Genomic DNA, 16139 nt, shown 5'->3' with positions numbered 1-16139 from the left:
GCCCATCCAAATTTTCGGGTGCCCGAATCTAACATAGCTGCGCCAAATTTGTAGCCTAAACACCCGCCAAGTCCGCCCGAACCATGTTTCGAGCACCTGCAGTGGAGATCGGGGATCTGAATGCTTTATAGGACTACATGATCCAACCCTTAAGTTAGGAGTCCAGAAGGAATCTGGACCCTCTCAAGTGAGTTTAAGGATTTAGGGTTTAGAGTTTTCCCTTTCTTCTAGAGAGAGAGAGAGTGAGAGAGAGAGAGAGAGAGGAGGAGGAGAATGGTGAGTGTTTAGGGTTTAGACCGTAGTATTTGGTTATATAGAGATGCTACGATAGCACAATAAACCCTCCAACAATTTATATTTGCAATCAGACAAACCTCAGCCTTTCCGCCATGTTTCGAATGCCCATCTTAATTTTCGAGCACTCGAACTTAACATAACTGCGCCAAATCCACAGCCCGAACGCCTGTCAAATCTGCCCGAACCATGTTTCGGGCGCCCACAAGGGAAATCGAGGGTTCGAATGCTCTACTCCTGCATGATCCAACCCTCGGGTTAGGAGTTCAGAAGGATTCAGACGCTCTCAAGTGAGAGGACAATTAGGACGTTCGAAAGCTGGATTCCAGCCAACTTTGCTCTCTAGAAGAGTCCCCGCTCAATCCGGGCACCACTAGGTCGTCCGAAACTATTTTCGACTCTTGAAATCATGTTCTGAGCTCGAAAAAGTCTGGACGTCAAATTTCCTTTCAAATCTCCGTTTTGATTGTTAAATCTAGACTTCTTTAAATCCAATTTAATCATGTCCAGCAGAACTTAATTACGATACGATATTGTAATGAAAACAAACAAAATATTTTATTATTGTATTTTCTAACTGATGCAATTTGCCCGCAAAATATTCCTTAATTTGAAAATTTTATTGTAGCTATAAGATACGAAAATAATAAACTTTATCCTAAAAATCAGATCCGCTCTAACCTATTCAACTTTCTTACCAACTTAAACAAAAAACAAATTATAAATATAATTTATAATTTTTATAATTATAAATAAAAAATTAAAAAAAATTAAAATTTAACATGCCTCAGATCAAAGCTGGATATGCAGCCTAGAAACTGAGAGGAGGACAACACTTCCAAACATTGTGCGCAATAACGAGGGAGATAATAATAATAACAATTAAAAAAAAAAAAAAAAAAAAAAAAAANAAAAAAAAAAAAAAAAGCAGCTTGGTACAATACATCAATAATTTTAGACAGCAAATGCAGAAGAAATCTGGGTGCAACGGAAAAATTAATTAATTATTACATAAAACACGGTACAAATTACTGTATCCCCAGCAATAGAGTTCTAAAGAAATCACAAAAAGCCATATACAAAAATATCACCAAGCATCAAAGAGCTCAGATCAGCACATTCATTCAATTTACAAGCAAACTGCACCAACTATGCTCCGACAAAATATTATCCAGTTTGCTACATACATCAACAACTTATAAACAGCATATGTAGAATTACTATACATATCAGAGATCTGACGAAAACACGGAAAGCCTACTATACTCGTAGCACATATTATTGAAGCATCAGAGACCTCAGATCAGCTGAGTCATTTAATTTACACAAGAAAAGCATAAATTCAGACAATTACAAAAGAGCAAAGAAGTGCACACTTTAAGGTGTTTATTGGCACACAAAAAATTAAAAAAATTGAGCCATTGATCGTACCTCAAGATGCTACTGTGCCCTCTCACGATTTCTTCATATGCTCGTATTAGTTATAAATAAATATACATCTCTTTGTCTTCAACTCAGAATTGCGACTCTTATACATGTTACCTCTGGTTCACCAGGCTACTAAATCTTCAACTGCACCAACGGTGGAACAACCAATAGCAAAAGCCTCAAAAACTTTCTCCAGCAGAAAGAAAAATCACCAGTAAAGCTCCAACAAATCACAGCATTACCAACAGTCTCCCAAGTGGTAACTCAAATGAGTTCATTGTTAACTCCGTTCTTGGTCATCACATCCAGCCAACACTAAGAGAAGAAAAGAGAAACAACTTGCCTACTGAGTATTTTCTGGGGGCGGGATTGTAGTTTTGCTAACTATGCCCTTACTAAAATAGTCGGCAATAACGGAGAACCCATCCTTCGAACCCTTCAGGAGCTGGAAAAACAAAGCATGATCTCTGGCATTTTGCTCTAAGTTGCGCTTGGTCTCCAGAATGGATCTGTACTCAGGTGCACACTCTGGGCACTCTTTCTCATTGTCCCCTAGGCAACGTAGGTGGAATGAGTGCATGCACATAAAATGAACTGCAGGGAGATCAAGGGTGAATGTGCAAGCTGTACACTTGCTCAGTTGAAAGATTTTGGCGTTGGTCTTGAGGTCGCCTATCTCTTTTTTCATTGTCTCGGTCTCTTCCTGTATAAATATAATATGGATTAGCTAAATTGTAAACTTAGCATATTAGTCCTAGTCTTTGTATAAACTAACAAATCCACTGAAGTTAACAAACAACACATTCAGGACAGGTGGCATTAAAGCTAAAATATTCTGGACACTCTTAATAAATGCCTACTCCTTTCTCAAAAATTTGATCATAGAAATATTGCTTAATTTTTGAAGGTATTGAATAGATAATTAGTAGATGACAAATCTTATATCACATTATTAAAAAAAATTTAAGTGCATACAATTAACAAAATACATTGCTTACGAGCTTTACAATGTCAAGTGCCATTCTATGTGTAATACTGTGCCAGCAATTGACAGTCTCATCTCAATGCTCAAATCTTACACCAATGACTTGCATAAAACTTCTCTTCTTTCAAATAACATTGAATATTTTGACTTTATCATCTTAGTTTCTACTTTGGCATTCCTCAACTCAATATCCTCCAGCTCTCCTTTATGTACCTTGCTATGTATATTTTTTAGCAAAGAAGTTGAAAAAGAAAGAACCAAATTAAGACTACTGTGTTCTTATGAAACTAACCTGGTATTTCTCAATAGATCTGCGGTCATCTTCAATCAACTTTGATTCTTGTTCAAGCTTTCGAGCAATATAATCCTTGACAACAGAAAGTGTCAAGCATGGATTCTTTGACAAGGTTTGTAGTACAACAATGGGAGGCAAAATATCATCTCTCTCAACATAAGTCAAGACCTCCTTGACTTCTTTCGAGCAATCTTCTCCTAGCTCACCAAAGTATTTCAGCAGATCACCCCAAAGAGTTGGATCACCCCCTTGTGATGAATCCCCTAGCTTTTTGCAGCATGCAATCAGACCTTCATGGTCATGGGATTGCATATAGCAAGCAATCACCTCTTTATAGAGTTTCATCTTTTCATACAGAAACAACATCCCTTCCTTGAATGCATTCATTTCACACAGAATAATAGCAAGATCAACGTCATATAAAGGTTGCTCCATCTCAGACGTCCATGCACTCCTAAGCAGTGCAAGTCCCTTGCGCTGTCTTTCAGTACAATCCTTGTCCTTCTTCGAATCCTTATTTTGAACAGGTAATTTTGCTTTACCATCGGCTTTATACCCGTTACCAACTTCCTTACCATTTCTCGCTTTATGATCACGATCTACAACACCATTTTCTTGGGAGATTGATGGAAAGTTTAAGTTATGAGATAGGTAAAGCTCCAAAAGTGTGTTATGAATTTCGACTTGAGCGGGTGAATCCTTGACCTTGTTGATATACTTTTCTAGAAACTCCATGAGAAATTGCGGGTTGTGTACGAAAATATTGACAAAATCCATGGGTGAAGGAAGCATAAGTAAGTCCATCCCATTTGCAGCCCTCGCAGCTGTAGATTTCCCATCACTGGTGCAAAGATTCAACAGTATTTCAACAGTTTCAGCCGGCTTGTGCTCTACAAGAATCTTTCCATACTCTTTCACGGTAACACCAGCTTGGTTAGACTCGAGGCTTGATATATATTGTAAGGCCTCATTGTACCTACCAAGATCCTCTAGTAGAATCTTCAAATACAACTCATGTTTCCCAGCCTTCTTAGCCACAAACATGGCATGTTCCTGATATCCAGCAGCCCGACATACTCTTATTGCAGTTTCCTCATCAAACTTATGCTCACCGGCACCATCTTCATCTTTGATGAATTTGTTTAGTTTCTCCACATCTTTCAATTTGGTGTAGCAGTTTAAGAGAAGAGTAGTATGGTCTTTAGAGGCAAATCCATGATCATGTAATTTTTCTAGATAATTTGTGAGGTTGTGGATACGTTGTGCATCCAAAAATTTTTGGATGACATATGATGGTTCAAGATGTCCTATTGTGTTAATGTATTGGGACATAGCTTCGTCATATTCTTGCTTACTATATAAATGGTCGCCATATTTTCGTAGCACTTCAGCAGTAGCTGCAGCATCAGCTTGCTGACTTTGAACGAGATTTATGGCAACAGTATATAGATTCTTCTTGAACAACATATCCAGCTTACTTTCCATATCTTTCTCTCCTATGCAGAGGACCTTTTTGTCTGCCATTATTAAAATAATATAGCCCCACTCACAAAACAAGTGCGAAACCTCCCCGATAGACATGCTATGGGCAATTAACCGGTTTTTCAGATCATAGATGTTGAAAGTGTTCTTACCAGTCCTTTGATCTCCAATAACACATAGTAAATACCCACGAAACCATCCTAGAAATTTTTTCTCACCATCAAAAGCCCAACAAGGACCTCTCCCATCAACATCATAGAAGTACACAGCTTCAGGTCGACCGATGATCAGATCCTGATTGTTTAATAATAAACACCATACAGTCAATGCCCAACAAAGTCATTCTATGCCATAAAAGCAAACAATTTACATATGGGAAAAAGAAATTTGTTTACCTGGCGGTCACTCATTGCAACAGCATTAACCTCACAACCAATTTGATCAAGGGTCTGCCTCTTTGGTGGTTGATCATGTAAATTGAACAAACTCACTGAAGAGGAAGTGACTGCAAAGAGCTGAAGAGTTCTACCCTCAGCTCGGAAAGCAAGACCAGTAATAGCATTAATACTGTCTGAAACTGCCTCAACCTGCAGCTTGAAGCGTGTAATACGCTCTCGTGCAATATCACCTTTGATGCAATAAATGGAACCGGAATCTAAGCCAATGGCTATAAGTAATATCGGAGGAGCTTCCTCGAGAACTAAAAATGATGTAATCTGCAATACCAGATAGGTGCGAGTAACTGAAATAAATACCAAAAGTTGCAAAAGACATTTAGTAGAATATAGCTCTTTTAAGTCCTTGACCAAGCATCATGCAACTGAATATACCTTGGCCTCAGGAAATTGGTTGGTGAATATCCGCAATATTTGGACACAAAAAGGAGCTGCCGAGCTTGAACCCTCTTCTTGCACCTTGTCGAGGTCAAAAAGCTTTAAACAAACTGAAGATGGCTGGGAAGACATCTGATCATCATCTCCTATGGTCACTAGGCAATTTTTTTGCTGATCGACCAAAGAAAAACATAATAAAATCACTGTATGATCAATAATAGCAGTGTGTTGAGAAGTGTGCCTGTCTCTAACGTGGAAACTAGCTGTGCATCTCTTTGCAAAACTCTTCCTCAGACAAGTATTGGGTTCAGAGGACCATGAAAGTTAAGGTAGAAATCATAAATAGTAAGGTGAAAAAAATTCATTACATCATGCTCAATTATCATTCCTTAACACATTCTAAGTAATCAACGAGGATGCTGCCTACTGCAACATATGAATAGAAAGAAATATATTAACATAAGAATAGAAAGAAATATATTATCTACATAAGCAACATCAAACATAAGCGAGAATTGATATAACACCTAAAGGAATCTGAAAGGGAAAAAGGAAAAGAAATTTCTCAAATAAAAAAATGTGACCAGAAAAAGGATAATACAGCTTATTTGTTGCAACCCAAGCAGAAATTTATGCCAACAGATATATAAAGGCATTGTACTATCAAAAAGAAATAGAATGTGGAAAGGGGAAAAAAAAGTCCAAAGAGTTTCCAAATGAGGTGTATCGTCCAAGATTGATCTTTTACGATTAAGAATGATGTATTGCTAACAATTACCAGTGAAAAAAGAAAATATTCTTAACAACATCAAAAATTCAAAACTAATTATTATCTTCAATTCACATACAAAAACAAAAATAAACATCAAGACATCACAATGATTTTTATTGATTTTAATTGACAAAGCCTATTGACCGAAAATGTGACGCCCCCCTTCCCAGGGGGGTCACCCATCCTAGGACTACTCCCGTCCTAGCACGCTTAACTCTCTTAACCTCTTGGGCCTTGCCACCACCCAAAATGCTTAAGCTGGGTTAGAGTTTTAGCCCTATTATATCTTATATATAGGACTATATGGGGTCTCACATTCTCTCCCCTTTTAAACCCTGACGTCCTCGTCAGGCTCAAGACTTGCAAGTGCCAGGCAATGTGAGACTCGTCTCGCTAGCCTTAACCGATCTTGTAGGAGAGCTGCGCTCTATCCATTGTCAACAGCATAAGTGTCTCACTCTTCCCACTGTATAACCTGGCTCAATTGAAACTTATCTTACATTTCCGGCTAGTAATTGGCATTGATACCAATTGTAACGCCCCACTTCCCAAGAGGTCACCCATCCTAGAACTACTTTAGTCCTAACACGCTTAACTTTCTTATCCTCTTAGACCTAACCACCGCCCTAAATGCTATAACCGGGTTAAGAATGAACGAAACGGATAACATGCTACCTTTCTCTCAAAAAAATTTAATAATAATAACAGAGACAGCAAACTTCAAAACCTACCTTAAGGAATTGGATTAAAAGCACCAATGAAGCTCCACATCAAATTGAACCCTCAGAAACCAAATTAAACAATCAGATCATCCTAATCCAACCAACACCCGAAGCAAGAAATAGGAAGAACACTAAAGAATCGTGACGCATTAAAGCCCTAATTAGCCAATCAAATCATCCAAATCTTACAAATGATCCAAAAACAACGACATAGAAAGCGATCTCCACTACCAGCCTTCAGCCACGAGACGAAGAGCACGGAGATCCTTATCAATCAAAAACCCTAACTCCGCAGTCAAACCATCCAAATACACCCAAGAACAGAAGCAAATGATGGGAAGCACACGAGCTCCTTATCAATCAAAGCATATAAACCCAATTAACCAATCAAATCATCCAAATCTTCCGAATGATCTAAGGAAACAACAACAATGTAGAAAGTGATCTCAAGACCTACCTAATACAATTGGACGAAGAGCACAGATTAAGCCCCCAGAAACCCAAATTAAGCAATCAGATCATCCAAATCCACCCAACAACCAAAACGACACAAAAGAACGATCCCCTTATCAATTTCAGAGCACAAAAAGCTTAATCAATGAACCATACCATCTAAATATTACGAGTGATCAAGAAAACAGCCACAATAGCAACCACAACAACAACAACAACAACAAAAACAACAACAACATAGAGAGCGATCACCGAAACCGATCTAGAGCGATTGGATGAAGAGGACGGAGGAGGCTCCACATCAATTTAAGCCATCGTAAACCCTGATTAAGCAATCAGATCATCCAAATCGACCGAACAACCAAAACAAGACACAAAAAAATGATCTTCTTATCAATCTCACCGCACAAAAAAACCCTAATCAACCAATCACATCATCCAAATCTTACGCATGATCCAAGACGACGACAACGACATAGAGAGCGATTTCGGAGACCTACCTTGAGCTGTTGGACGAAGAGGACGGAGGAGGCATGTGCTTGGAATCCATAGGAGACCTTGAAGCTGCGATCAAGGAGGGCGACGCTGCCGTCACCGCACCCGACGGCTATCCGGCCCCTCCCGCTAGAGCAGCACCGGATGTCGCTGGCGATCTCGCCGGGGACTGAGCCCTTACCGCCGGATTTCTCCTCGAAGAACTCGAACTTCCGCCATTGGTACATCTCCTCGCTTCCTTTCGGATTGCAAAAACCCCAACCCTAGGAATCGAAAGAAGTACCGTTCGAAACCATAGTTAGTTAATTCGGATTCGGCAAAAATTCGGTTCAGGTATAATTCGGATAAAATTCGTCTTCTAATTTTTACATTCGTTGAAAAATACGGCTAAAAAATGGATTCGCCAATTATTCGGATACGTGATTTATACGGATATTATACGTTCACCAATTAAAAATTCGGGATCAAAAATTCGGCTATTAAATTAAGTTTTTTTTTCTCTCAAAATTTATGCTATTAGCATAAATACTCATAATTCTTAAGAATATAAGAATAAAGAGCCACAAAATTAAGCTAATTAAGTAAAAAAAAATAGCAATGCATATGCTTGTGATTTTCAAACCTTACTCACAACCTGCTGGGCATATCAACCTTTTGAGGTCATAAAACCTTATTTGTTGATTATTCCTTTTCAAGAATATCTATGGTATCTTAGAATATTCATGTATGCTGTAGAGATTAAGAGATAAAAAAGAAGTAATGAATCTTAATAAATGCATGCTCACAATGATGCTACATTTTGTAGTCATGGTCTTGTTACTCAAAACCATACAGTCAGCACAAAAATTAAGAGAAGATGAAATAAAGGAAAGAGAGGGAGAGAGAAACTAAAGCATAAAAATTCTTGTAAAGAACCACCCGATTGCTGATCCAATCGTTGGATCCGCGGAAGCGGAAGCGGAAGCGGAAGCGGAAGAGGAAGAGGGTTCTGATTTCTGAAGAGTGAAGAACCCGATCTTCGATCTTCGATGTGGGGCTTCCGATGGCGTTCCGCGAGCGGCCGGAAGGGAAGAGGGCGAGGGGAAGGGATACGGGCTGGGGTCGGTGGCAGGGCCGCAGGGGTGACAAACTTAGGGCAAAACCTTTTTGATCCAGTGATTTTTTTTTTTTTTTTATTATGTTTTCGGCGAGGCGAACCGCGAACGTGCGAAATGGGCTTCTTTTCTTTTCTGTTTTCCCACGGCCCGCGAGCCGCGAGCGCCCTTTTTTTTTTTTTTGCGTGAATAATTGGGCGATTCCGAATTATTCGCAAATAATTAATTTTGACCAAAAAATTATATTTTTTCTGAATTTTTAGAAAAAATACAGGTACGAATGCTTTATTCATTTTTTAAAAAATTTGCGAATAATTCGCGAATTATTTGCGAATTAACTAACATAGGCTTGGATACATATTCAGGTCCAATTTTTCCTTGGTAGGTTAGGGCTGAGTCTACGTGAACTTGGCCTTGGGCTTTTTGGGCTTTGGCTACCATAGAAATAACTCAATATCTAACCTTACACCCATTTGATCATGTTTAATTGGCCCCAAATAAGAGAATAGGATAACAATTTGTAGTATTTTCTCCTCGGAATCGTCTAAATACTCAAATATATATTAAAAGAAGTACTCTATTTTGATTAGATATCAAAATAACTAATTCTTTAGTCGAATGCTTCAGGCTTAATAAAATTATGTAAAGTTGGTCTTCTGATGAATTAGAAATCTAATTAAACAAGTATTTAATTGGACCCAAAACCTATACTAACAATTTAGCTTCATTTCTCTGGGCCCAACCCATCCAATCAGGTGCAGTTAAAGCCCAAATTGTCCACAACCACCCACCACAAATCCATGAAGAGAACAATCGTTTAATATAAGCATGCCATGTGTAGATCATGTTAACAATAGATTTGCTACGTGGAAAAACCAACCAAAATAGTCACATATTGATGTAATACTATATATGTAGTAACCCGTGCAATACGTCCGGTAGATAATTGAAGAAAAAATAGAAAATAATGATAAAAGAAGAGGAAATGACGATAAAAGAAGCGATGATGAGAGGTGGAATTTATCTTGCCGATGACCGAAGGTAACAGTCAAAGGAAGAGAAAGCTAGAGGAACAGTTCGGCATAATACAGAAATATGATTCGGATCGGTTCAAGCAAAAAAAAAAAAAGAGGAAATTCGGTTCGGTTCAAACAAAGAAAGAAGAAAACTTCATCTGGTTCGGAGTGGAGCCCACACTCGATAGTGATCAGTTCAATTCAAGCAAAAGAAGAAAAAAAATTTAGTTCAAAGATAAAAATATATGGAGCGTTTAGGTCGGTTCGGCCCAATGCAATCAACAATGATCGGTTCGGTTTAAGTAAAAAAAGAGGAAGGACTTGAGCGGATTCGGGATGGAGCCTACACTCAACAATAATAAAGAAAACGTTGCCCTGTGGCAAATTTATGAAAAATAATGTATAGATAATATAGATATTTTGCCAACATTCAGATTGGTTTACTCGAGTCATTACATGGTTTAATTACCTGAGGTTTCAAATTCAAATCCTAATTGATTTACCACCTAAGCTTGTTTTTTTAAAAAATAAATGAAACAGGTACGTAGCACGTTATCTTTTTACCTCTCTGAAAAAAAAAAAAAAAAGAAAAAGGAAAAAAAGAAAAAAGAAAAAACATTGCATGGTTTAAAAGATAGTCCCTGTGGTGACGCGGAAATGGTACACACATGCATGGACCACTCGTAGTTTGAAAACTTTGATAGAGACGAGTGAGATACATTTGTCACCAAATTAAGGTCAGTATATAGAACTCGCAAAAAATATGGGTCAACAACTCATGTGTCCTACGTCTACATCTCTTTCACCACGGTACAGAAGATTCATGCATTGCATTTGGACGCAATAAGACTTTAGGCCACAATCTATATATATATAGAGAGAGAAAGAATGGCTACTGTGCTATTAGAAGCACAGCAGTCTTTATGCTCCTAACTTTCTAACCACCCATTAAGTTTGATAGGTGGTTAGAATAAAATGGGGAAGAGATATTGAAGAGAAATTTAAGGAGAAGAGAAGTTGAGACACCCAATTTCTCTCCAATATCTCTTCCCCCTCTCATTCTAACCACCCATCAAACTTGATGGGTGGTTAGAAAGTTAGGAGTACAAGGGCTGCTGTGCTCCTAATAGCACAGTAGCCCTACTCTATATATATATATGAGTGGGCTGGTATGCTTCTAGAAGTACGGAGCCCTCCGTGCTTCCAAGTTGTTTTTGATATTCGGACTTTCGAATTGACGATCAGCTCCATTAGAGTTGATCTAGAGTATTTGAAGTACCTATAAAATAAATTTTATGATTTTTCGATATCATTTGCCTAGTGATCGAAGGGGCTCAAAATCAATAATTTTAATGGCCGTAGTAAGCCGTTTGCAAGTTTAACGGTGTAGAAATATCCAAATCATATGAAATTTTGATAGAAAATTCTTTATACCCTATAAAACAAGATCAATAACTTTGATATAAAATTTTAATGTCATATCATCATATTTTGTATGATTTTTATTTTCAGCCATTGCTTTTGAGCCACTTCGATCACTAGGCAAATGATATCGAAAAATCGCAAAATTTATTTTCTAGATACTTCAAATACTCTAGATCAAGTCTTATACTGGAAGCAGATCGGCAATTTCGAAAGTCCGAACATTCGAAAACAAATTAGGAAGAAGCGGAAGCGCTCCGTGCTTTCCAGAGAAGGCATACCAGACGCCTCATATACTAATATATATATATATAATAGAGAGAAGAGAGAGAGAGCTGAGGGAGAGAGAGAGAGAGAGAATTGAGCTCCTATGTTTTTAAAAGTACCAAGTTATTGGTGCTTGTAGATTTTTAGCCGTTGGATCAAGAGATGTGCGATTAGAATGATGTGGGGCCCCTAGGGTTGAGTGGGTGGTTGGTTGAATAGTATAATCTAACGGTTGAAAATTATCAAAGGATTAGATTTAACGGTAAAAAATTTACAAGCACCGATTACAAGCACCATAGCCGGACTCTCTCTCTCTCTCTCTCTCTCTCTCTCTCTCTCTCTCTCTCTCTCTCTCTATATATATATATATATATATATATATATATGAACTAGGCTACTATGCTATTAATAGCACCAAGTTATTGGTGCTATCAAGTTTTTGGCCATTGGATTAAGAGATATGCGGTTAGAATGATGTGGGCCCCCTACGGTTAAGTGGATGATTGGTTGAATAGTATGATCTAACGGGTGAAAATAATCAAAAGGGTAGATCTAGCAGCGGAAAACTTGGTAGCACCAATGCTTCGTGCTATTAATAACATAGTAGCCGGACTCATATATATATATATAGTCTGGCTGGAATACTATCGATAGCACTAAGCGTTTGATGCTATCAAATTTTCTGCTGTTAGATTTAACTTTTTGACTATTTTTACCCGTTAAATTATACTATTAAACCAAAAACTCACTCAACCCTAAAAGAGCCCACATCATTCTAACCATACATTTTTTTTATCCAAGGGCCGAAAATCAAATAGCACCAATATATTGGTGCTATTGACACTATTCCAGCCTAAATCTATATATATTTAGAGAGAGATAGAGAGAGAGGGGCTAGCACTACTATACTCACTATAACAGAATTAGGTTATAGGGACACATATTTTGGACACTTTTATATAAGTGTCCCATTTATGCCAAAATTTTTAAAAAAAGTCTATTAAGGCCTAAATATAAAGACCACTCCAATCAAAAATAAAAAGTTTCTCTACTCAACCAACCACACCCAATCTACTTGGCCCGATTATAAATAAAAAGTAAAAAAAAAAAAAATCAAAATTGATCACCATCTCCTGTTCTCCTCCTCTGCCGCCGCAGCCAACAAAGTAGGGTTTCGAGGGCTAGAGTTTGGCTGTGAGGATCTCACAAGAACCATAGAGGGCTAAAATCGCCACATATCCCTCCTCCACATGTCGCTGGAGGAGTGAGTGCCAAATATTAAGGCGGCCCTACCTATAGCGACCCTAGCAACACTTTTCAAAAGTGTCGGTAATTTAGCCAGCAGCACATTTATTTTTACCTATACCGACATTTAAAAGTGTCGCTATACGCCATTTTTGTTGTAGTGACTCTTATGAATATAAACTTCTTTGTACTTATAAATTTTCGACCACAATACTGAAGATTCATGCGCGTATATATATATATATATATATATATATATATATATATATATATATATATATATATATATATATATATATAGAGTGGGCTGGTATGCTTATGGAAGCACGGAGGCCTCCGTGCTTCCACTTTGTTTTCGATGTTCGGACTTTCGAATCGACGATCGGCTCCGCTAGAAGCACTGTGAACTTAGCTATTTGTGTTGTTTTGTCGTCTTTAAAGCTCGGCGACCGAATTTAGGTTCCCTGAGGAATCACAAGCATCGCGGTGCCGATGCTAGTCGCTGCCAGGAAATTTACTTGAGTGCGTTACATCGTTTTTTTTTCGACTGCTAAGTTCATAATCTTCGACAGTATAATCTTTATTGTATCATAGTTTGCTAAATCTTTGAATAATCTAGATGGTAAAATCTAATCTCGGCATGTTCATAATTTAAATAGATTAACAGTTGACTTGGAAATTGCATGAGAAACCTGCGATGGACCTGCACTGTACTACCTGAATTTAGCCTAGAGCGTTAGACAATTGTACTGCGCTTATACTGCGAGACATGGTACCCAGTAGCCAGATTATTTTATACTAGTGCGCATGCCGATGAGTTTGACATCTTTAGAGCTTTTAGCCGTGGCGCCGTCGGGTTGACGTGAGCCCGTTCGCGGGCGGTTTGCGTGTGTTTGTGCCGAGGGCACGTACCTGTTGTTGGTTTAACCAGGTTGAATCTGTAGTAACCTTGGGTTTTTTGACCTTTTCGAGCTTGACAGAACACGCTGCATACTCGCTGCGCGTCGCGCCACACCACCACTCGCACACAAATCACTTCGAGTACAAGACTTAAACACGTAACACAATTGGACACGTCGCTCACCAGTGACTGGTCTCCACGGGCCATTGTGTGGATCAGCTAGTTATCGCACACGTGTCGCGACGGTGATCACAGTCCCACTGAATTGGTCAGGCCATGATATTTTAACAACACACAATCATGCAATTAGTGTAAGAATAGTGTGTAGTGAATTAGCATCGATGTTTCCTGTTTTTCCTCTACTTACTCCCTTCTGGTAGACTTAGTGTGACCGATGTTTGTTCTTTGCGTGCCAACGAGGACTACTGTTGTTTAAGTATTCTCACGTCACCACCCTTTCTTTACCGTCATTTGCGACCGCAGTACATGACTGCTGCTTCCTCTCTACAGAGATGTGCAAGGGCGCGCGAGCTAGAGCCTCCCAGACTGATCGAGTTAAGCGTCCTCCCCTTAACAGGCAGGTAGTGATATTTTCTATTTGGAGCTTTTATCATAGCAGTTGAACTCGGCAGTGCCGATGGATTTCGTACTGGATTGTGCTAATGTATATAAAAAGCTCGTTACCTTTAGCTTATTTCTTCTGCTCCATACTACTGTTTGTATATTGATTGTTCACACGGACCAGTGACCTTCGTAATTCAGAACAAATTCTTGTATACGCGATTTTTCGCGTGCCCGGGGAACAAGACTCTCGGGCGTGACAATATTTATTAACCCTTGATTGAAGGAAATGTCGATTAGGATAATGTGGGCCCTAGGTTAGTGATTGTTGGTTGAATAGTATAAATCTAACGGATAAAAATAACAAAGGACTAAATCTCACGTGCGAAAACTCGCATAGCAGCCAAAACTTGGGCTATCATAGTATCCCAGCACGGACCTATATAATATGATATATATATATATATTATATAATATTTATATAAATAATTAGTATAACTACTTATAAACAGCGTTGAGTTTAAACATTTTTCCTCTTTCCAAAAATACCTCTATTTTCTACTAAATTTCATGTCCAGTAATTGCACCATTCGTTTCCAATCAGATTTCAAATAATAATTTATTCTCAAATATAGATTTTAAATTACCATTGATCTTAGTAACAACATTAAAAATAAAAGTACTGGTCACTTTCTGACAAACCAACTACTCTCAGATTTCCTTCTCCTATCTTGGCGTTTTACAAATATACTCATTTGCTCAACATTCCTTCATAACTTAAAATTTCCATCTTTTATCAATCTCATATCCGTTATCTCCTTGATCTACGTTCGTTTACAATATCTAACGCATTTTCTCAAACATAATTTCCCTGTATAACAGTCATTTTGTTTTGTAGTCTTTGATAAAAAAATCCATTTTATCAATCTACGGGTTCTTAAAATTTGTTTCTCCACACAACTTTTCTCAACGCGTCACTAATAAAATTACCATTACTCCTATTTACGTGTTTTTCAAATATTTCTTTCTCACACGTCATTACTGCGCCAATCACTAAATATTACATAAAAAGATATTACTACCCTCACTAAGCAAAACTAAAATTTTTAACTAAATTAAATTATAATTTTAAATTTTTTTAGTAAAATACTTCAAATATAACACCCGCCAAAATCATCTATTCGTTTATTTGCAATAAGAACATATCTTAAATGCACTCGCATAAATACTCATATCTGGCATATAATATCTACATTATCCCATCTTTATCGTCATCATAATATATAGTCACAACACAAGAAGCATAATTTTTGAAATATTTTTTTAGTAAAAGTTTTTTTATTTCACACTATATTTTCTCAATATATTTTAGATAATCCTTTCATGTGCCCTATCGGCTAGCACCAATACATTTAGGCATATTGTTATCGTCGACACCAGCACATTGTCACTTCGCCACCTCGTCATAGTTTAAACGTATTGATCTTCACACTGAATTTTTTATTTTTAATGCATTTATACTATTTTAGGCATTTTTTGGTATTTATTTTTACGTATACGTTTAACACAATATAAAGTATATATATTGTATAGAAACATGCAAAAATTCAAATATGAGCATAGATAAACAATTTCTTCTAAATTGATATATCTTTCCATCCTTTCAAATCCAATTCTGTACTATATATATATAATTCCATTGAGGGTAAAAAATATTAAAACTGTCCAAATAATCCAATTAATTTGAAAGTAATAATTGGGAAATAGTAAAGTATAGTTACGTCCTATCTTTCAATTTCATAATAACTTTAAATAGATATATATTTAGAAAAAAATTATTGATATTTCAAATAAGTCCACTTGCCATTGCACGT

General features: G+C 37.5%; 1 protein-coding gene across 1 annotated transcript; it reads right to left on the bottom strand.

The window, feature by feature from the left end:
- On the bottom strand, nucleotides 1372–8907 carry LOC109722942 (vacuolar protein-sorting-associated protein 11 homolog). Its single transcript, XM_020251119.1, has 6 exons — nucleotides 8678–8907; nucleotides 7765–8022; nucleotides 5315–5488; nucleotides 4880–5200; nucleotides 3000–4778; nucleotides 1372–2425 (listed from the first exon to the last, which is right to left on the bottom strand). Exons 2-6 carry the CDS (start codon nucleotides 7984–7986, stop codon nucleotides 2066–2068), a joined length of 2856 nt encoding a protein of 951 aa, XP_020106708.1. The 5' UTR covers nucleotides 7987–8022; nucleotides 8678–8907; the 3' UTR covers nucleotides 1372–2065.

Source organism: Ananas comosus, linkage group 17 (assembly GCF_001540865.1).
Source record: "Ananas comosus cultivar F153 linkage group 17, ASM154086v1, whole genome shotgun sequence".
Lineage (NCBI taxonomy): Eukaryota > Viridiplantae > Streptophyta > Magnoliopsida > Poales > Bromeliaceae > Ananas > Ananas comosus.
Note: the sequence above shows the minus strand (reverse complement) of the source record. Positions and strands in the feature narration are given on the sequence as shown.

Bases quoted from the DNA above. Each gene is read 5' to 3' on its own strand.
- LOC109722942 (XM_020251119.1), bottom strand. From the start codon at position 7,986: ATGTACCAATGGCGGAAGTTCGAGTTCTTCGAGGAGAAATCCGGCGGT. The intron at 5,489-7,764 runs GTAGGTCTCCGA...TTGGTCGATCAG, and splicing joins TCTTCGTCCAACAGCTCAAG to CAAAAAAATTGCCTAGTGAC. The intron at 2,426-2,999 runs GTTAGTTTCATA...ATATTTATACAG, and splicing joins GATCTATTGAGAAATACCAG to GAAGAGACCGAGACAATGAA.